The sequence below is a fragment of the Rhea pennata genome, chromosome 3 (assembly GCF_028389875.1).
Source record: "Rhea pennata isolate bPtePen1 chromosome 3, bPtePen1.pri, whole genome shotgun sequence".
NCBI classification, from domain to species: Eukaryota; Metazoa; Chordata; class Aves; order Rheiformes; family Rheidae; genus Rhea; species Rhea pennata.
The window spans coordinates 68,416,232-68,437,758 of NC_084665.1; the positions used below are offsets into that span (position 1 = coordinate 68,416,232).

Below are 21,527 nucleotides of genomic sequence, written 5' to 3' on the forward strand. Positions count from 1 at the left end.
TTGCTTGTGTATAACTTACTAAAGCACTGAAAGTGTTGTAACTTTGTGTTAAACAAGTCCAAGAAAAGTGCCTTGTCTCAAGCCAGGATAGGTTTTAAAACCTATGTCATCAGAATTGTTACTAGCTTCAGTTGTGTAAAGGATTTTCTTTGATACACTTTTTTAAACCACTCAACGAATAGGTACTTCAGAGGGACATATTTAATATTCCCACGTGTTAGTCCTGGTTTAAAGCAACGCATTAGTCCTGTTACTGTATAAACCTACTGAGTTGCCAGAAGGGGGGTTCTTAGCATTCAAAGTTAAGTGCATGTGTAAACATTTGCAGAATTTGGAAACAAATTTGCAGTGCCAAACTGTTGGTGCTGAACAAGCCAATCAAAAGAAAATAGAAAATGAGGAGTTTTGTGTGTATTTTCTTTTGTTTTTCATTATTTAATACAAGTCTTTGTTGTAAACATGGAACAACATAAAAATCCTCTCCAAACTGTTAAAGTAAAATTTCAAAATGTTCTTTTACTAGATATGTGGAATCCTTGTACAAAATCTAGATATTTTGCCTAAATTATTATATCTAATTATATTCTTTATATAAAACTTCAGCTATAATTATGATTACACTGATAATACTGCATTATAGGCTTCAGTGAACAGTAGATTTCTAATTCTATACTAAAAGTGGATATGAGGCTTAAACTTGAATTTCACCACTGAATATTCAACAAGTGTTTCTGTGTTTTGAGTGTATATACCCAACCTAGGCTTTTCATGACAACTGCTAGGATAAAAAGAGAGAATGAAATCTGCTATTATAAAACATAACTTGAGATACACACTGTGGTGTCCCCTTTGGTGCTTGCCTATGTAGGTGCAGTTTAGAGAAAACATCTCTAGTATTGACATACACAAACACTATCCTTGCTTGACTGCTCTGTCCGCAGTCAGGTTCTTAATTATGTTATTGACAGATAGCCATCTTCAAATCTGATTCTTCTAAAAATTATAAGCCTACCTGCTAGGCACAGTCAGGCCTTTAAAGTTAAGCAGGTGTTAGATGCTTGCAAAATAATGTCTACACAGAAATAAAACTTTCTGGAGCTTGTAATAGAAACGATGCATTTTTTGTAATGCTCTTTATGTTGAACTGTTCTTGCTTACAACTACTTTCAGTAATGTTAGATATTTGTGTAGTATCACAATGCGTTTGCTTTTATGTCTACAAATTTTCAATGAAACCAAGCAACTGATAGAAATTATTATTGCTTCAAAGAGCTAGTAGCTTCATATTTGGATCAAAATAGCACTCTATTAAATAACTGTTCACAGCATTATTTTTCCTCTGCATTAAAATGTGGATGAAGTAGTGTATGACTGGCTCTTCATTATAAAAAGAAAAAAAAATCTTAGTTCCCATATAGCCCTAAACTTTTTTATTTTAAGGCACTTCAGAGAAGATGGCTCTTCACACACAAGGCACTTTCCTTGGTTTGATTCCTTTTTTTTTTCTTTTTTACAGTTAAGTTTGCTTTTGTTGTCGTGTTTTGTCCTACTTTGTTTTACATTGCGGGTTGCTAGGACCTGGATAAGACCCAGGACGACTTACTGAAACACCAGGCTAGCATTAGTGAGCTCAAGCGCAATTTCATGGAGTCCACACCTGAACCTCGCCCAAATGAGTGGGAAAAGCGGCGTATCGCACCTCTGTCCCTACCGGCGCCTGGGGTACGTCACGGCCGGCACTTACCTGCATGCCTTTCCCTACAGCCGTGCAGGCAACACAGTAAATGTACTTTGTCCTGAACATTAACACTTTCTTTTTAGCTAATGTAATATTTGTTTTTACTAAGTGTACGTTAACTTCTTGCCACTTGCCATTGAACCTGACTTCAGTAACATGGAATATTTTTTCTTCTGTAAGAACAGCTGTGAGATAGAATCATTGGAAGAAAGTTGAAGCAATAGACATATTTTGCTCTGCTAAGCTTAAAATCCATTTTGGTTTACATGGATTTTATGAAATTAAATTTCTAATGACCATAAAAGTTTCTCTCCATTTGCCTCTTAAGCTGCTCTTCAGCAGGTCGTGTGTAAGCAGCTGTTTGGTGCATGTTGTTTCAGGTCTTCTAATAGTTGACAATGTTGACTTCTTTGAGAAATAACTTAGTGTAGTTCTTAATCTATCTGCCTTGATCTCTAAAACTCTTAATATTTTTACTCTTTTTTTTTTCCTACCTGCTCATCTCCTGTATGACTGAACCTTAAAAGAACAGTTTGGAAAACAGTTTTCCAGAAATATTATCTGAAATGTTTGTGGCCAGAAAACTACCCAAAGAAATTTCTGTTGCTATTCTGAAGCTTAGTTTTACAAGGAGTTATTTGCTAGCTCTTAAAGTAGAAAAGCAAATCAGTCTTTAAAAGCAATCAGTTTATCCTTTGTTATCCTTTTTTCCTCATTACTTCACCCCTCCATCAGCCCCCAAAATGTATTGTTATCCTAATCTCATTATACTTGTTCAGCATTGTCTTCAAGCTCCGGAGAGGTGAACTTTCAGATTAAGCTTTCTTGATGCTGTCAAGTGATTTTTGCTGTTAATGCCTTGTTTCAACGAGGGATTTAAGCATTCTGAGCTGAGCGCATGTGTGTGCAGATTCCATTGTTACTTCTTTAATAACTGTTTTTAAAAATATGGTCACTGCCAGGCAATTATCCTTCAGGTTTTTGGGTGTAGTAGTTATGTGCAGATGAATGTTTGTCAGTTTTCCAAATATTCCAGAAACATTGATTCATTTAATAACAATAGTTCTTTCATGTTACAGTAAGCATTCATGTAAAGGGGTAACTTATTTTTTATTGTGTGGTTGTGTGTATTTTCTATGTTAATTTCTTTGTGTTGAAGTTGAGGCCCTTCTAGGTATTGCGCTTTTATTTCTTTTTTTCCTCGTCTAATATGTTGTGTTACTTTCAGACCAGTTTAGTTTTATGTTTATAGTGTGTGTTTGTCTCATTGCTTATTGATTTACACTGGTTTTACAAAATGAAAACCAAATAGAAAAAAGGAGACTACATTTTCCAAGTGAAAACGTTGCCTGTGAAGGAGAAGCAATGGACTGCAATGCCATGGATTGCTGAAGCAAAACCAGAGAAGACTGACAAGGTGGCTGCCTTGAGATCTACTGCCTTTTTGCTTTATCTACTATGAGCTAGCTGGTGCACTTTCTTTTTCTTTTTTTTTTCCTTATGGAAATAACTTGCTTAAGACAGTTAAGGAGAAGTTGTAAACAAAGATCTGCATGTATATGAATGCCAGCAACATTTTGTTTAAACACCAAACCAAGTGTGAAGTTCTGAAGGGCTACTACTTGAAAACAAAATTTTCACAGGAAAATTACTGCATTTATTTTATGTGACTAGGATGACAGCAAAATATATTTCTATTTCAGATGGAAATAATTGTTTGCATGCTTTGAAGTTGTTTGACACTTCACACAAGAATTGTTTGCATTACAGTTATGTATTCGTTATGTAATCATTATCCAAATCAATAATGCTGTAGTAGAGACAGCATTGTTTCAAATGCAGCCAGGTTCTGAATACATCCATGCTTCTATACATCTTTTTTCATCTGTGAAAAGGAAGAAGTTTTCTCCCTTTATAAGCTGTGGTTTTTTTTGTTTTGTTTTAAGTGAAAAGCACATTATAAAAGGTGGTGATGTTACTATGTTACTAGTGGTATGATAATTATGGTGGGTAGCAAATTGATGTTGCTTTTTCTGACATCACTTTTGAATTGTTTTCCACCATCTAAAATGAAAATAGGTTGTAAAGCTGTTAGTCCTATTTCAGTAACATATATAAATACCAGGTTTGGAAAACAGCATATTTTATTCCTGAATTATTTGTTGATGAACATAAAGAATTTGGGGGAGGGGAGGGGTGTTCAGGTTCTTACTTTCCCTTAACTTATAATAAACTTGCCTGGTATTCATAGATATTGGTCAGCCTTCTTAGTATTATTAGTTTTATTACTAGTAGACATTGCTCAGTCTCATTTCTAGAAAGCACTGTTTTCATACTTGTCTTTTAGGATAGCTGGATAATAGACATGAGTAAAGCTGCTGCATGCAAGCATACCACTGCTAATTTTCTTTTTTTCCTTCCTTTTGCTCCAGTGAAAACACATGCCAATAAGTCTTTTTTGCATGTATGAGCAATGTTACCTTAGATAAATCTCATTTTTGCACCATACTTCTTAAATGCACAGCATCTGTGACTTAATTATGACAAAACTGTGACACGTTGGTATGGATGTCACAAATACTTGAAATATGTTCTAGATATCCAGAATCAACAATATTTATTTTCTCCACCCAAACTTGCTGCTTATAAAGAGTGTTTCATGTTAGTGTGTACACTTATGTGGCTGATGATCCTTTGCCAGGAAGCTAAAGATCCACAGAAGATGATACTCGCATGCATGCATGTGCATATGCACAAATGTATATGAAATTGCAGCAGCAATGAACAGGGGTTGTGTTATCAGGCAAATTGCTATTAATGTTTTCCTTTTTTTTTTTTTTAAAAAAAGATTTTTTAAAAAAATAATAACTGATGGTGGTAGAATGCAAACAGAGGGGGGTATGTTCCTGTCTGTGATGAAAGATGCACAGTCTGACTACATACAGAAATAAAGACCTTTTTCTTTTTCACACTTTTGAGGGCTTAGAATAAATGTGATATCAGAGTACAATAGAAGTAGTATCATGAACGTTTTTGCCTTTTAATATTAACTGTTAATCCAACTTCTATTGGATGTATTGAACTAGGGAAAGAAGGGAGGGTGAGTAATGCATTGCCCTGAACGGGTGTCAAATTCAGTATAAAGGCAGATTTTGTCAATTCAAATTAAGTTTTCTTAGCCACCTTTGAAATATACTTTAATCTTAGGGGAAAGATGTAAGAGTCTTTTTTTTTCTTTTTCTTTTCTGTTCTGCATGCCATACATATAGTAGTACAGTGTTACTTAAGTGTTTGGATTCTGAAATGCTAGTACACAGTAGTTCTACACATACTGTAGTTATTTGCATTGCATTTTGGCTTTCCTCTGAAATTTGCTTCTGCCTGGATTGTCTGCATTACCGTTTTCTAAGATAGAAATATATTTTATTTAATATTAGAAAAATGTATGTTTTATCTGTGTTAGGTATTCTGTTATTGGCTTTTTATTTTAACTGTCTACTTGTAATGTGATACAAGAGCTTGAGAAAGGAAAACTGAAGGGAGAATTACAGCTTTTTCAGAGGGTTGTGCCCACATAAATTTTAGATTTTTTTTAATTGTTTTACCACACAGATTGATAGTACCACAGAAAGTAGATCAGATTTATGCTTTAAAGTAACATTGAGTAAAACAGATTTTCCCAATCGAATGGGCAAGGCTTTTTGTAAATGATTCTTTAATAAATTCAGATTTGCTTAAGTGGGATTGGGGGGGGGGGTTGTTTTAAGTAGTTACTTGAAAAAACAACCTTTTAAAAGTTATAATAAATAAATTCATCTTAGCCTTCTGGCTATGTAATGTTCAGAGCGAATGTATTTGACCGCTCTCTTCCTGAAGCTTTGAACCATTGGGGGTTAGAAGATGTTAAGAATTGATTTTTAAAAGGGAATAATCCCAATATTGAATATGGATTTAATCTGTAAGTAAACTTTATTTCTGCTTTGAAAATCACAAAATGTTTAATACTTTTATTCCTCCACTTACAGTTAATTCTTACAGTCCGAAATAAAGAGCAAATGGCAGACATACAGTATTAGATTACTGCTATGTTTCGTGGTTTCTTTGCGAGTCCGCAGTTTTCTGTCCTCGTGCCATATTCTCGTTCTTGCCGCAGCTGGAGTCCGTTCAGCTTCTCCTGTGCTCTCACGCATGTCCCTGAACCGAAGCCTTTTCCTTGTCGCGTTGTCTCTCCTGCCTGACCTTTCCTTTGTAGGTCGCTGCTGCTTTGTTCTTCGCTGTTTAAATCTGTGCTTTCCGTTCTCTTAACTTGTCCAGAGCCTAGAAGAAGAAATAACGTCAATTTTGTGTAGTAAGGAGGGCTTTTCCTTCGCCGCCGCCGGCGCGCCGACAGCAGAGGGCGCTGCCGGGAAGGCCGAGGCCGCCGCCGCGCCGCCGCCCCAGGTGCCTGTCCGCTCCCCCCGCGCCTCCCCGGGCTGGGCAGCCCCACACACCGCTAGCGGGGGGACAGGTGAATTACTGCTGTGCACTAGACCGGCGGCCGTTTTAAAGGCTTAGACCCTGACCCACAAAGCATTAAAAATACCGCAAAGGTGGCATACAACTTCTGTTGTGTCAGAGGAGGTGGGCTGGTTGCATTTATTCGGGGAGAGGGGGGGAGAGGCAGCTAAGGAGCTGAATTCTTTATTTGCAAGGCTTGAGAAATACCAGTTGGTTCTTGGTTTAGCTTCCCCGGGAATGCTGGCTTAGACTGTGTAGTTGCTTTGCTTGGTAAACTAGCAGTAAAAGCTAGAATTAAGTCACAGATGATGTGTTCTTTTTTGTTTTTACTGTTTGAACTTGAAATTTGCTGCAAAGCATTTTCTAAAAAATGAATTTTGTAGTTTTTAGATCTGAGGTATGGTGGGCTTTCTGGGATATCCATCACATTGTTTTGTCATGGAAGAAATACTAATACAATTTTTTTAACCTCACTATTTGAGCTCCACACTGAATCCTAATGAGATCATCTTGGTAATTGCATATTGCTATTTCAATAACATACAAGCCTAAACAGTCTCCCTCTTACTATCTGTTAAGTTTCATAAAGTAACAGACCAAAGATGAACTATTAAAACCTTACAATAAAGTCTTTTTGTTTTTTATGTGATGATAACCCGATAGTAGACTGCTAATTTTTGTTTTCCAGCAATATTATTATTAATTTCTGATGTGAGATAATTGCCTCAGTAGCATGATTGACTAGTGCGTTCATGCTTTTTTCACATTCTTCATAACTATCTTGTTTTATGCTAATTAATAATGTCCATAATTCCAACCTACTTTTAAGTAGAATAATTTTAATGAAGTGGAAGGAAAAGAGCATAGTTCTTTGTGGGTCTTGCAGTGAATACATAGTACCTGCTTAGTTTCATAAATATGCATTCTAAAAGCTTGCTCTGAGATTGCTGTGCTGTAAAGGGATGTGCCTGTGTTTTGTATAGGATGTTAAGTTTTTGCGTTTCCTGCTGCTTAGAAAATGCATTGATCTGTGTCCTTTGATTGCTTTTTGTTCCACAGAGACATGGTTCCAGAAAAGAAGGGCCTTGCGCTGGAGTCAGCGATGCTGATAAGGTTCTACTGATTTTTCCGTAGTTAAATTTGGCTCTAACGCTTCAAATCCATCTTCATTCTTTCTTTCCTTCCCTTTTCAGTTAACAATCATAACTATCTTTTGTCTTCTACATGACATGAACCAGCCATCAGTTAATCTTTTTTCCCATCATTTTAATTTATTCATATACTATACTTTTGTTTTCCCTCATCCGTGTTTTCTGTGCAGAGTTCACATGAGACTCTGGACATAGTGGAGGAGAAGAAGCAGGCAGAGGTTGGGAGAGAAGAAACAGTAGTCATAGACGAAACCAACAAAGGGAAAATGCAAGTTGCCACTGATGCTGGGGAAACATGTAAGGTGGAGCACCTGTCAAAAAAGGACTCATCATCATTGCCATCAGATAGTAGCAGCAGCAGTAGTAGTGAGAGTGAGGATGAAGAGGTGGGAGAATACCATCCACATCATAGGGCAATTGAGGAAGTCATCAGGGAAGAACAAGAAGAAGAAGATGATACAAACAGAAAAAAAGAGCATGAAGAAAAGATAATGCAGCATGTAGAAGCTACAGCAGAAGGCAGTAAGCTAAATGTACCAGCTGAGCACACAGCTAAAGTTACGGCTGAATCTTTGGTCCAGGAAAATGCAGTTACCATAGCTACAGAAGAGAAGAATTTCTCAGAGGAGATGAAGCAAGACTTAGGTGAAGAAAAAGAGGAAGAACAACTCAGACTGAATGGAGATGTGTCTCATGTTGACATTGATGTTGCACCACAAATAATTTGTTGTTCAGAGGTAAATGGTAGAACAGTTTGACAACTAGATTAAGCAGAGAGATTTCTCAGGGTGAAAATATCCCTGGCTTTCTTCTTCTCCTATTCTTCCAGCTCTTCAGGCATTCAGCAAGATTCAGATCATTTGGAAGGGGAAACCACTGAGAGCAGAGAAATTCTCTCTCCTTCAGTTTTGGTTTCTGGCTTTTTGCTAGAACTGGATGCAAATCACCAGTAAAGCAAACCTTCCGAAGACTGCCATCTCCTTTTTATCTCCCCCTTATTTTATGCATATACATAATATATATTTCTGATTTACATGTTTTTAATGTTTTAAGTCTCGTCTTGTCTATTTGTCAATTGTTTTAGACATGTCCGTGACCTGTAATTTTGTGATTGGAAAAGAAATTGGAAAATGTCAGTCACCAATTTTTGTACCTTTTTTTTCCTCCTATTATCCACTGCTGGTCTTTCCCCTCTTTTTTTTTCTCCTTATTTTGAAAAAATTGTTATGGATTTAGACACTAGAATAAGTAAGACTAGGAACTGGATAGGTAAGAGGGTAAGAGCACTGTATTTAAAGGGAATGCATATATAATCTCAGTATGAAGTCTTCTAGAAGGGGAGAAAGCCTTCTGTGTGTGTGCAAGTGTGTGTGAAATAAAGATAAGCGTCTTGGAGTTTCTCCTAAATGCTTTTGAAATCACTGGAAGATAGTAACTGATACATTTAGAAAAAAAGTTCACAAGGCTTTACTTGTGTTTTTTTTAAAGTTATATTATTGCAGCGGATTTTCAAATATATTCAATAAGTCACAAGTTCACTGGCTTAAGGACCCCTTATCAATCACTGCCTTTTTGACATTGCAGAGGACAAATAGTGAACCTCTAAATGAGTAAAATCTCTTTTTTTTTTTAAGGTCAAAAGAAACTACTGATATCCATAGTTACGACACTGAATGTAGGCTGCTTCAAAACCGAAAGTCAAAGTTGTCTTTCTGTTGCAGAAGTAGTACCTATTAAAAAGCAAAAAGTTTTACAATATTTCATTGAAATTTTAGTCCTTATTTGCAGTTTGATTAGTTAAGATAGGTATTTTCTCAGGTGAATTCTAGTGTGAAGCTTGACCATCTGAGCTAGCTAAGAACTTCTTGTTTGACAGACCTTTACACAAGCTGACATTTTTTTTTCTTCCCCCTACTGATACTGTTTTAGTAAGTGCTTTCTTATTTGCTGTTAGCAGAAACACAGAACTATGGCAAAGACTATTAGGAGATTATCTACCTGTAGCAGGGAAATCTAGGATAACTGGAAAACTGGTTTATTAGTCTTCATTTCATTTTGCTTATTTATTTTGCTTCTTGATTCAGAAAACAGTCTTAAATATTTATCATACTGCTATGCTTTTCCTGGGTTTTTGGTTGTATTTTCTTGGTCCATTTCACAAACTTTTTCCTTATGTCTTTGAATTTATTATTTCTGTCTTTTGCACCACAGCCTCCAGTAGTGAAAACGGAGATGGTAACCATTTCAGATGCTGCACAGAGAACTGAAATTTCCACTAAGGAAGTTCCAATTGTTCAAACAGAGACTAAAACCATCACATATGAATCTCCACAGGTACAGTGGCTGGATGATTTGATATATCATTTGATATGTGGTTTGCAAGTTGAGTTTTATTCCAGCCATTTCCAGCTCAAATTTAAGAGTTATAATGCCCAAGAAATGCTTTTCAAAAACCTGTGCTTTCTTTTAGCAGCCAAGACTGGTTTGACTATGGATTAGTTGAACTGAAATGTGTATAGAAAAAAGCAATAACTGTTGGTCTTAAAGTTCTAACAGTACCTCCACCCTTTTTATTAAAAAAAAATTAGCTGCTTTATAATTGCCTGTATGCAAATGTAAAGCCATATTTACTGTTGGAAATTTGATTTAAATCTCATTGCTCCTGAAAAGACCACTTAACTAATCATAAATTTTGTCTGAGAATAAAACATAACAGTCTATACAACTCAGTAAACTTGATGGCTTCTATTCAGATTTTGGTTTTTAACTTTTCCATTTGAACTGAAGAATTAAGTATGTGTTTAGTAATAAAAATTACATTAAGTTTCTCTAGTTAAAACAAAGTTTTTAAATGCCAAAAAATGAAAATACCATTTTTCTTCTCACAGTTTGATGGCAGTACGAGTGGCAATGCTGGTGTGCTGCTGAGTGCACAGACAATTACATCAGAATCAATTTCTACTACCACAACTACACACATCACAAAGGTAAAATGGATGTTGTCTCTCTGAACTAGAAAACGAACAAAAACTCTCCAAAAATCTCTAATGTAGCTCCTCAAACCTCTATATCTGCTAACAAAGCTGACTTAATGGATTAAATTCATTCTAGGTACACGGGGAAGGTTGACTTTCCAAAAGCAAATTTTGAACAGAGAAGTCTGAGTGAATAAGGGAGAACATCTGGAAACAGGACTGGGAAGAATAGAAAAAATGTGATTAGGTATTTCAGTACTTCATATAGATCTTATTTGTGGTGTTCGGCGAGAAGTTTGGACCTAGACTTTTACAGTCCCAATTCTGCTCTCACTGATACTGTGTAGAATTTTTGAAAACAAAATTGATCTGTTTGGGGTCTGCAGGAGACCTGTTAATGGAATCTGTTGTAAGGATATACTGACAACTGGTTTGGGTTTTTTTTTTTGTTTGGTTTTTTCCCCAAACTTGGTGTTGTACCTCCTTGCACTACTAGCTTTAAAGCACATTTAAAAACAGATCATACTGTTATTTTACTTTGGCAACAAATGTATTTGAGGGCTGAATTATGTCTTCTACTTATGTCCCTTCAGAATGTCTTAGAACTACAAAGTGTTCTTTTTATTCCTCATTTATGCAAGTATTTCTAAAACTTTAAAGGCATGCACCAACAACACAGTTTAGATCCCATGTCTTTAAACTCTTAACGTAATTCTCCAAGAAGATTGCGGAATTATTTACAGTAAAGAAAAAGAGAAGAGGAGAAATACAAGTATGGGGTGGTTTTTCTTTCCCCAAGACAAGAAGCTTTATGTCATCATGGAATGAAACTCACTGCTTAGTGGATGAATTTTGCGACCAAATATTCTAAAGATGGAGAGTTGTATTTGCAGAAGGACATTGGAAAGATGATGTTGGAAAGCTGTTAGATGAAAGTCACCTAAAAGAAGCTGAGCTTAGAACTTAAAATTTGCTATTTTATTAGACAGATTAATCAATTAATCAACAGGTCCTCTTCCATCTTCTACCTCCTTTTGGAGTCATTAGCCACCAGCATTTTAGGAAGTAGTCTTTATTGAATAAATTATGCTTTAACTGTTCAAAATTAAAAAGTGAAATTTTCTTGTCAAGTTCAGATCTGAGAAAACACTTTTTTAGGAAGGAACCATTTAAAAAAAATTTTACTTCAGTCTTCTCAGGTGACTGGGATGACTCTAATGAAGCAGATCTTCATCTTTTCTTATAGACTGGTTATTAATTCAAAAGGCTTTACAAGCTTTCATTATTGATACAGGAGCCTCACAAAGTTAGTTGGTAATTTCCACAAAGAAACTGATAATTTCTCATGGTGTTCTTAAAAGAATCATCTTGGAACTTTTCTAATACAGTCAGTGTTTCTTAAGAACTACTTTATTCTTTTCCATCAAAAAAGCATACAATTTTATTTCTTTTTCAAGTATTTATCTAAGCTACAATGTTTTAATCATTAGAGTGAGATATGAAGAAACAAAGCATAATTATTTCCATCTGTGATGTGAAATCTGTTAACAACGAGGTGACAGTAAGGTGTGGGAACTCCAGAACTGAAAAAGAGAAGGTCTGTGTATATGATGGTATGGGATTACACAGAGACTGAGAAGAGGTCCATGCTGGAGGGATGGAAACCAAAGACATCTCCTGTAATCTATCTGTTGCCAGATTTATTTGATGGAGGAGGCTGAAACTACAATTTGTGGACACTTCTAGATGCATTCAAACTTCAGTTCAAAAAACAGAAGGAATTCTCTTTTGCTTTTTTTATCAAGTTTTTCTTAGCAATCACTTGAATGTGATTAACTGCATGTCTGAAAAAAGAATGACTTAAGACCAAGAATATTTACTAATAACTACTGTCCAGTGACAGAGAAATTTGGTTGTTTCAGTGCAGTAGAAAGGAGTACTTTGTGAATCCTCTTCCTGGCTATATGGAATAATTTTAAGGATGTTTTCTTGTTTTCTTGCCATCTGTAGATGGTAAAAGGTGGGGTATCAGAAACAAGAATTGAGAAGCGCATTGTCATTACTGGAGATGCAGATATTGACCATGATGAGGTGAGTATGTAAGCTGTTAACATTTACCATGTGTTATTAGCAGTCCAGCAACATCTAAGAGAACTTGAATATGACAAATCAGATAGATGCTGAGACTGTTGATTGCTGCAAAGTTGTTAGCAGTCGTGTTTTGTGAATGAGGAGCCTTTAGGGTATAATTGAGGAAGAAACAACGTTGGTAACTTTGTATTACGGTCCATATGAATGGTTTTCCTACTGTTTTTAAAGAGATTGCTTTTTCTGGAATGGATCCAGCCTGTTTAGTGCTGGTTTTTTTCTATTTGGGAGGAAAAGCATTACTACAATAATCTATTTTGAAACATTAATCTAGGTAGGCAGGAGTCTGTCATGCTTTGTGTCAGTAACATCTGAATGCAAAGCTCATTTTGAGTGAAACTTTTGAAATATATTAAGCATAAACTAAAAATAATAGTTTTTGCTTTGTATGTATTAAATTGTGTATAACAAACTTAATTGTTGATCCACTGGGGCTTTGCATAAGTATCTTTGATCTTTATCAGTGCAAAAGCAGTTGAAATTTTTTATGGTCTTAGAGAGTTAATATTACTTCTATCAGCCCAATTAAGCTAGCTGAATTTGAGAAGTACACAGATAAATATTTGAGAAAGTGCAGGTAGCTATTGTTTTGAGTGACAAAGTCAATCAACAATCAGTGAAATAATAAATGAAAAAGCCTACCTTCTACATAAAATTGCATTGAATCCAATTCTAGCTTTATGGTAGCTACACAAATCAACAGAGTTTAATTAAACTTCTCAGTTGTACTATAGTGAGAGTTTTCAGTGAATCTAATTTCAGATTTTGGTATGCCTCCAGAAGGTGGTTCATGACAAGTCCAATCTCTTTCTGAAACTTGTAATTAAATGATAGTGCTGTTTAGCATTAGGCATGGCTTGTGTCTGTCTTGACACACCTTTAATGAATTTATGATGTTTGAAAAGGTCAGACAGTGCTTTTGCTTTACTGTATAAAGCAATGCTGTTGCTTTATTTGTTGTTTGTTTATTGTTCTCCTAGTCCTTCTTTAAGATAAGTGGTAATGAAGTAAAAAAAATGAAACTATAAAAATATCACTGAAGTTTAACACAATGAGCTGCTCTTAACAGATTTAAGAAACCTCTACCACCATCTCTTCAGTGGATTTGAAGTTCCTAGACTCTCAGATTGTATAATCAATGTTCATTCTTTTGTCTTTTTGCCCTCTATGTCACTAGTTAGTTTTCAATATGAAAGAGATGTTTTGAGTTTTAGAATACAAATACTTCTTATACTTTCTGTGATTTAGGGATGAGAGACTTAAATATTTCTTCATTGTGATTTGATTAAAAACAGTGATTCTTCAATCTGAATAGCCAATTCCTTTTAAATCCTCATTTGTACTACATAGCATTTGGCTTACCTTAAAATACAAACCAATACAGAAATTTTTTTTACAATTAACACAGGAGCAAACATCAGTATTGTACCAGTGCACTATATATTCTTCTGTACATGTTTTATTAATAAGCTTTCAAATTAATTTTCTTTTAATCATTTAGGTGACAAATGTTGATGTTCTTCCAGTTTCTTTCCAGAATTCATTATTTCTTCTCCAGCTCTACCACCTGTGGCTGAGGAACTTGTCATGTTTTTAAACTAAGATGCGTCCTTTTATTGCACGACACTTTTCTTCCTGCTTCTAGTATATTTTTAAGTTGTTCTCGAGACTAAACTGATTGTGGGTTTACTATTGCCTTATAGTACCTTTTCCAGCTCCTTCCAGTTTCTTCATGATTTCTTTTGTTGTTCCATCAGTAATACAGCTCACTCAAATAAGTTCAGGTTAAGGTAAGGGACAGGAGCTCTTTTGCATATTCTGCCTCCGAGGTGCACTTCTGTGGTTGTCTGTGAAGCCTTATGTGCACTGACACATTTCTTAAGAGGATAAAATTTCTTAATATGGAGAAAGGATTAAAATGAAACTGACTGGCATTTATATTTATACTTCTCTGAGTTAAACTGGAGAAGGTGGTCTTAAACTAGCAACAGGAAGAAGAGGAGATTCTTGTTTTGAGAAAGGAATTTCTGTTACGATCTTCTGCTAGAGTTTCAGCAATGTTCTTAGACCAGATAGCAGAGAATCTTTTGTTCAGGAAACTGAGGCAAACTTTCACTTTGCTAAATCTGTTGTAAAAGTTCTAAAACTTCTGGTATAGGAGTACTTTCCACTGGAATGAACTAAAAAAAGTTACAGGGTGACTTTATAGTTACTTGTTATTTTCTGGAAATTTTAGTAAATTTATAAAGCCTTTCTTTTCATATTGGGTGGGGGAAGAAGAGGGTACTCTTTTGTTTAGTTGTTTTGCTGAGACCTTCCGAGCACAAGAATTTAGAGTTCTGAGCAACTATTATGAAAATTTTCAATGCAACTTGTCCACCCTCCAGCTCCATATTAATGTCTTTTTGCAGTCATTGAAGTATATATTTCAAATATGTTTGCAGGCCCTGGCACAAGCAATCAAAGAAGCCAAAGAACAGCACCCTGACATGTCTGTCACAAGAGTAGTGGTGCACAAAGAAACTGAACTTGCAGAGGAAGATGAAGAGTAAAATCAAAATGTCATCAGGCAAGTATTTCAGGTAAGCCTGCAGTATGAAACAAATTCAATAACATATATGCGTAAATAATGTGTTTGAAAATCTATTTTCTGTTGTATTCTGCATTCTAACAGGCTCAACAAGTACTGGGGCTTTTCAGTATGTGCTATCACAAATTGGTGCAATGGAACAGGCACTTGAGTGTAAGAACTTTATCTTAAGTCCACTCTCACATTAATTTTTATTTAAATTTCATATTTCCCTTTAAATATCTTCCAGTTTTATGATGGTATTCTTATAATAACATTTCCTATGAATTTGGTCAAGTTATTGCAGTTTATCTTAAGTGAATTTGGGCTGTTTCTGCAAAATATGAAGCATGTATCATGTTCCTTTTTGTACTGGTACAATTACAGTTCTTGCCTTATATTTTGCTTTTTATTTTTTGGAGGAAGATTTTGTGCAGTTCCTGATAGTGAAAGGGCCCTCTTGGACATTTTCATTCAGTCAGATATTTCAAAATGCTTAAGATTGAGAATTAATTACCTTTTTATCATTTTTTATGAGAAGGAGTTAAATGTTTTGCAACTGAAGTTTTAAAGCCTGTTATCCTCATTCAGTTCTAGCGTATTTGGATTTGAGGCTGGAGGGTTTCTTTTCTGTTGGTATACGTGCAAAAAAAATAAAGAATGTTTTTGAGGGCCTCTCATCCTGTCACTGGGCACCACTAGAGGAGTCTGGCTCTTTCTTACACCTTTCCATCAGATACTGATAGACATTGATATGATCCCTCCTGAAGCATGCTGAACAGTCCAAATTCCATCAGTCTCTTCTCATATGGGAGATGCTCCAGTCCCTTAATCATGTCTGTCTTGTACTGGGGAGCCCAGAACTGGGCACAGCATTCCAGGTGTGGCCTCACCTATGCTGAGTAGAGGAGAAGGATCATCTCCTTCAACCTGCCGATGACATCATTCCTAATGCAGCCCAAGATACTGTTGGCCACTTTTACCATAAGGGCACTTTGCTGGCTTGTGTTCAACTTGTACGCTAGGATCCCCACGTCTTTGTCTGCAAAGCTGCTGCCTCTAGCGTGTTGTGGTGCATGGGATCATTCCTCCCCAGATGCAGGACTTTGCATTTCCCTTTGTTGAACTTCATGAGGTTCCTCTCTACCTATTTCTCCATCCTGTCAAGGTCCCTCCAGAAGTCAGTAGAACCATCTGACTCAGTTTTGTATCATCCTCTCAGTTTTGTGTCATCTGCAAATTACCAATATGAAAGAATTTGAGTCTTTATATACCACTAAGCAATCACAAGTGCATAGTGTCAGCTTACAGAAATAGACTAAAGCCTCAGTTTATTTTAAAAGCATCTTGTTCCCCTTAATCACCTGGAGAAGGAGAGCTAGTATCATTTTTCAACTGCTGGTACTTGTATGATGAGTTAGGGATTGCATGTTGGAAAGTATGATGGGGAGATATTTTCTTCTATTGTGAGATTAATTGGAGGAAATATGGGTTCTCATAACTATAATGGGAGTGTGGGTGCCATTAACCATTTCAGGGGATATCCTGAACTCTTGCTACATATGGCATTGCATAGATTGACAGTATTGAATGCTGTGGAGAAGTCCAAAAGGATAAGAATAGGATGCCTACCCTTTGCCTGCAGACAGAAAGATCTACTTTTTGCATTAAAGTGGGTTCCAGTTGTATTTCCTCACCTTGTGCAGAGGCCTCATGCTAGATCTAAAATGTTTACTTCAACTAACATGAATTTATAAATTACCTTTTGTCTAGTTTTTCTGTTTGCTTGCTCAGAAGCTGTAGGTTTTACATGGGCTAAGCTTGAGCTACCCTTTGAAAATTTCTTCAGTGTTGGGCAGTTTGTTTGAAAACATAATTAATAACTTGCTCATGAAAACCAGGAAGAAAGATGGTCAGGTTTGAAAGTGTTAGGTTAACACTTCATCTGCTGCATATTAATGTTATAAACTGTGGAAATATCAAAGGCCTGTCTTTCAGTGGACATGAATGATTCTGGCCTTTTTAGAAAGAAGTTCAAAAGCTGCAGCCTCTCTCAGCTCCTTGATCCAGCTGTCAGTAACTTAAACACACTGTGCCTGGCCATTTCTTTGTTTTCATGTGTCAGATACATAAAAGTGATTCAGAGAAGAAAGGCTTGCTTTATAGATGAATGGCTTGAAGGGTGATGGAACAGGTGAGGTGGAGTTTTTTGGGAGTTTTTGTGGTACTTGGTGGGCGTTTTAGAGGGGGATCTGGGAGGGTTGGGGGTTGGTTTTTGTGTGTTGGGTTTGGGGTTTTTGTGGGGTTGTGGGGTTTTTGTAAAGGGTAATGTGACCAAATCACCAAAAATAAAGAACACACCCTGTATGTTCTGTCACTATAACTTCTTATTTCAGTGTTCAACTGAATTTGCTTTATAGCTTTGTTGCCTAGTGACACTGGAAAATATGGAAAACTTGCTACAGGCATAGCATGTGTGCTCCAGCTTTGTTTTGAAAATGTAGGAGAGGATATGGAACTGCACCTGTGAGGTAGTAATGGCTGGATGAGGCCCCACATCACATAAATGATCCAGATGGGCTTTGCAAAATACACATCACTTCTTGAGAGAGTTTTGGTCTACAGCAAGAAGGATGCCTGTAGTTTAGATAATTTCACTAGTCCCTAGGTGTACAGGGTAACACTTAACATGCACACTCATCCTTCTTGTATTTCCAGTGTTTATATTGGAAGATCTAAGATAGAAAAATGCAGTGGGAGAAGACAAAAAGTCATTCTGATTTACAAGGAGGGGCTATTATAATGTGTGGTACCACCACATTGTTCATTTATTATTTATCAGTGTGAATGTAAAAGTCTTCAGAGCAAGGATTGACTCTTCTGTTACATTTGTACTGAATGTCAGTTTCTTTGTGCTGCCTCAGTGCAGAAAGGTGTTTTTCAGATCAGTGTTCAACATCATCTATCCCATGTAAGTTTTGTTAGTAATGTCTCTCATGAAAGGGCTGTGTCATGGGAGGAAGAATCTTGGCAGGTTTGCACCACGTTTCTATGATAGTGACTAACTGAAAAGTTGATTCTCTTCCCTCATCAATTATTCTATTCAGAGAGATGTAGTCAAATAATTTTTTCCACCTGTCGAGGGTGTGCTTTGCTCTTTGGAGAAATATATATATTCTAGAGAGGTGTTTGCAATGTGTCAGCTACTGTCAGCTGTTCTTATCTGAGTTCACCAGTTGCTTTATAGCTCTTGATCTGAAATGCTTATCAGAGAGTAAAATAGGACTATTATGAAGATATTTTCCTATATTACTCTTGTATCTTGAGATGTGATGACTTGTTTGACTAAAGGATGCCTTGTAGTTAAACAGCTAGGAAAAAATTTAGTTGGCTAAACACAGGCCATTTGAAATGCAACTTGGGTACAGGGTTGGCGGATGTAACACAGGATCATCCAGAAACCTCTGTCTTCCTGGAGCAGCAACTGGAGGCCAGATGAGATTGCAAAAATAGTTCTAGATAATTGTTCAGGCAATTGAATCATACAGTGAATCTTGATTATTAGTTTCTAAGGTAATGAAAACTCTGCCCTGACTACAACTACAGCAGTAATCTTTGTAGAGCTTCATTGTCTCTAATAAAAGTGAGAAATCCCACACTTGGATTCTCAGGGATTATCATTTGAAAGAATAATTTTATTTTTACTTATTCACTGGTTTGTGGATTAAAATTTTCAGTAAACTGTGCAAGAGGTGAGCTGCTAAAACACCATGGGAATTTTTGAGAGAAGAACCACCCCCCCCCCCCCCCCCCCCCCCCCCAAAAAAAAGAAAACTCTCTGTAGGAGAAATGACATTTTGAATCTGATGATGTGAAATTGACATTGTTCCTCATGAACATTTAAATAATCTTCCTCCTTTTTCTTCCAGAAATAAAAATAATAATACTGACCGTGATCATAACCATGAAGAACTGTGACCATTCCAAGCCATCACTACTCTACCGAATTCACCAAGCCTTGCAGTGAGGACCAGACATTTGAGACTGAAATGCCAATACCAAACATGAATTTAACATCTTTGGTCTATATTCCCTTACAGTCTGTCTTGTTTATTTTTTATAACCACTTCTTAACAGTCTTAGATTTTTTTATGCAGTTTTAGAGGGTTTCATCTTTTTTGCACAGATACTTGCTATTTTTGAAGCTGATTCTTGATTATATGAAAGTGAACAAAAAATATAATCTGGTAAGCATTGTTCACTGGAGCAGGTGGTAATTGTGCAGAAAGGAGGATCTTGACTAATTTAGATAGAGTTTTTTTCCAAATATTTCAAGTGAAATCTCTTACTGGAGTAATTTACAGAATTTTTTTCAGATTATTGAGGTAAATATATGGTATTACATAACAAAGATTTTTATAACAGTAAAACATTTCCTAAAATTTGACAAAATATATTTCTTTGGATAAATTTTATACTGATATCTGTGTAACTCCTTCTGTTCTAAGGATCTCATTCTCTCTGTAGGACAGAGATAGTGTGGCAGTCTGTGGAGGAAAAGGAATACAGAAATTTCTTCTGACTGAGCACTGTTTTAAAAAGCTTTTGCACTTTGGTGCCAATGCTCAACTTGGTAGACACTTTGCAGTCTGCAACATTCCAGACAAGGAAAGAAGGAAGAACAAACTATCGTTCTCTTCTTCCAACAGGAGATGATCTAGGCAGCTTAAAACCTTAGTGCTTTTTTTCTTACTATGTCCAAACTTCAATGCTTCCATTATTTGAATACGTATATAGGATACTTGCTTTCTATTAAACCTCACTGTCTACATGTTAGAACTGACATTTCTGTTATTGAAAAGGTATATGTTTCAGATACTTTGTCTAATGATTAATGCAGGTTTTTATTATACTGGGCAAAACTGAGTGATGGATTCCATTCGTAAAGCAATTAGACAGTAACATCATTTGATAAAGACTGCCATTGAGAAAACCTGTTAATGATGTTGGATTATATTTTTATTGGGGGAGTTTGTTTTTGTTTTTTGTTTTTTGGGTTTTTTTTTTTTTTGCTGTTGACTCTGTGTATAGTTAAAATGCCAAATTAGATCTATAGTTGCTTGAAGTTCTATTAAGTGATATTTTGCTTTCTGTAATTCTGTTTATAAAATAAAGTTTTTTGTCTACTTGACTTTTGGCACTCAGGCATAAATTTGGAAGATTAAAAGTGAACAAATCAGTTTGAGATAACTGCAGTTCTAGAGGCCACAGAACCTCAAAAAGTAGAGATTTGGTATAGTCTCCAGTGTCACGTGAAGAGTGGCATGATCTTCTGTCTCCCGCTAAAGTATCAGTGTGTTTTAGACCTCTTCCAGTAAACATCCTGATTTCTGTTTCAGAAAAGAAATCTTCAGGTGCTAAAAACACACTGGACAATACTCCACATGTGAAAATGCCCCTCAGTCTGCAAGTGGTTCTGCTGAGTTCTTTGAGTGAGGGTGCACTGTGATCTTCAAGTAACATCAAATCATAATACTCCTCAATACATTTATCTCTTCTGAACAATGTATTTATTGGTGCTGTTCTCAGTTTTGCTTGCTGCCATCTGTCAGCATGCTTGCTTAACACTAATTCCTATTACATTTGGCTTCATATAAGTTGAATAACATAAGTCAACGGTAACCAAGATTTTGATTTGTATATGCATATAAGTGTTCTTAATAATGTCCCATGTTAACCTGAAAAAAGCAGATTATCTAATTCATCTGTCTTTCAAAAATTAAGATAGTCTCCCTTTCAAACAAAGGAAAAGATCCCAACCAACTAATAATATGAGAAAATAACAAAAACACTATACATGAATAGGGAGATTGTCAAGAAAGAAGCATGTTATGCATAGGTAAGAGGAGGTCAAAATGGAGATATATGCATCTAAGGGGATGTCTTAAAGAATTTTTCATACAAAAATATGCAAGAAAAGGGTCTAAAATCTTTGAGGTGTTTTTGATGTGGTATAGTATTAGTTGCAGAACTTGTCTAGCGGGAAACATATTACTTCATTTCCTTGTTGAGCTGGATCTTTGACTTGTTAGAGACTAGATCATTATTGTTGTTCTTATTACAATTGTATTGAATCCTTCAAATTACAAATATAATATTCTTAAACTATTACTTTCACTGAGAGCTGTATTTCTTCAAATCCTAACCTGTATCTTGTGTCAGGGACAAGTGAATGATGTCTTTAGGCCAGTATAGTTTATGCATAGCTATCACTTCCATTAATTAAACACATACTAATTAAACCATCTTTTGACATGTAGAAAAATTCTATCCTCCAAGTGTGGCCAATCCTAAAAATAGTCAAGATTTACAGATTCTAATTGTAATTACATACAGAATCTGGTAGGGAATTGTTCAAATGTTCTGGAATATTGTGCCATTCTAAGTTT

The 21,527-nt window shown here is 35.9% G+C and overlaps 1 protein-coding gene across 10 annotated transcripts in view; it reads left to right on the forward strand.

Annotated features, from left to right (window-relative positions):
* EPB41L2 (erythrocyte membrane protein band 4.1 like 2) overlaps positions 1-15,091 on the forward strand; it is a 114,454-nt gene extending 99,363 nt beyond the window's left edge. For 3 of the 10 annotated variants that reach the window (XM_062572547.1, XM_062572545.1, XM_062572548.1), the window contains 8 exons: positions 1,576-1,722; positions 3,051-3,155; positions 7,295-7,348; positions 7,557-8,123; positions 9,598-9,720; positions 10,275-10,373; positions 12,372-12,452; positions 14,954-15,091. In XM_062572547.1, coding sequence (XP_062428531.1) covers positions 1,576-1,722; positions 3,051-3,155; positions 7,295-7,348; positions 7,557-8,123; positions 9,598-9,720; positions 10,275-10,373; positions 12,372-12,452; positions 14,954-15,061 — 1,284 coding nt within the window. In that variant the 3' untranslated portion in view covers positions 15,062-15,091. Of the gene's footprint in view, positions 1-1,575; positions 1,723-3,050; positions 3,156-6,052; positions 6,179-7,294; positions 7,349-7,556; positions 8,124-9,597; positions 9,721-10,274; positions 10,374-12,371; positions 12,453-14,953 lie in introns of all 10 variants that reach the window. The other 7 variants (XM_062572555.1, XM_062572552.1, XM_062572549.1 and 4 more) reach the window with 7 other exon arrangements.
* Positions 15,092-21,527: the final 6,436 nt, after the last annotated feature.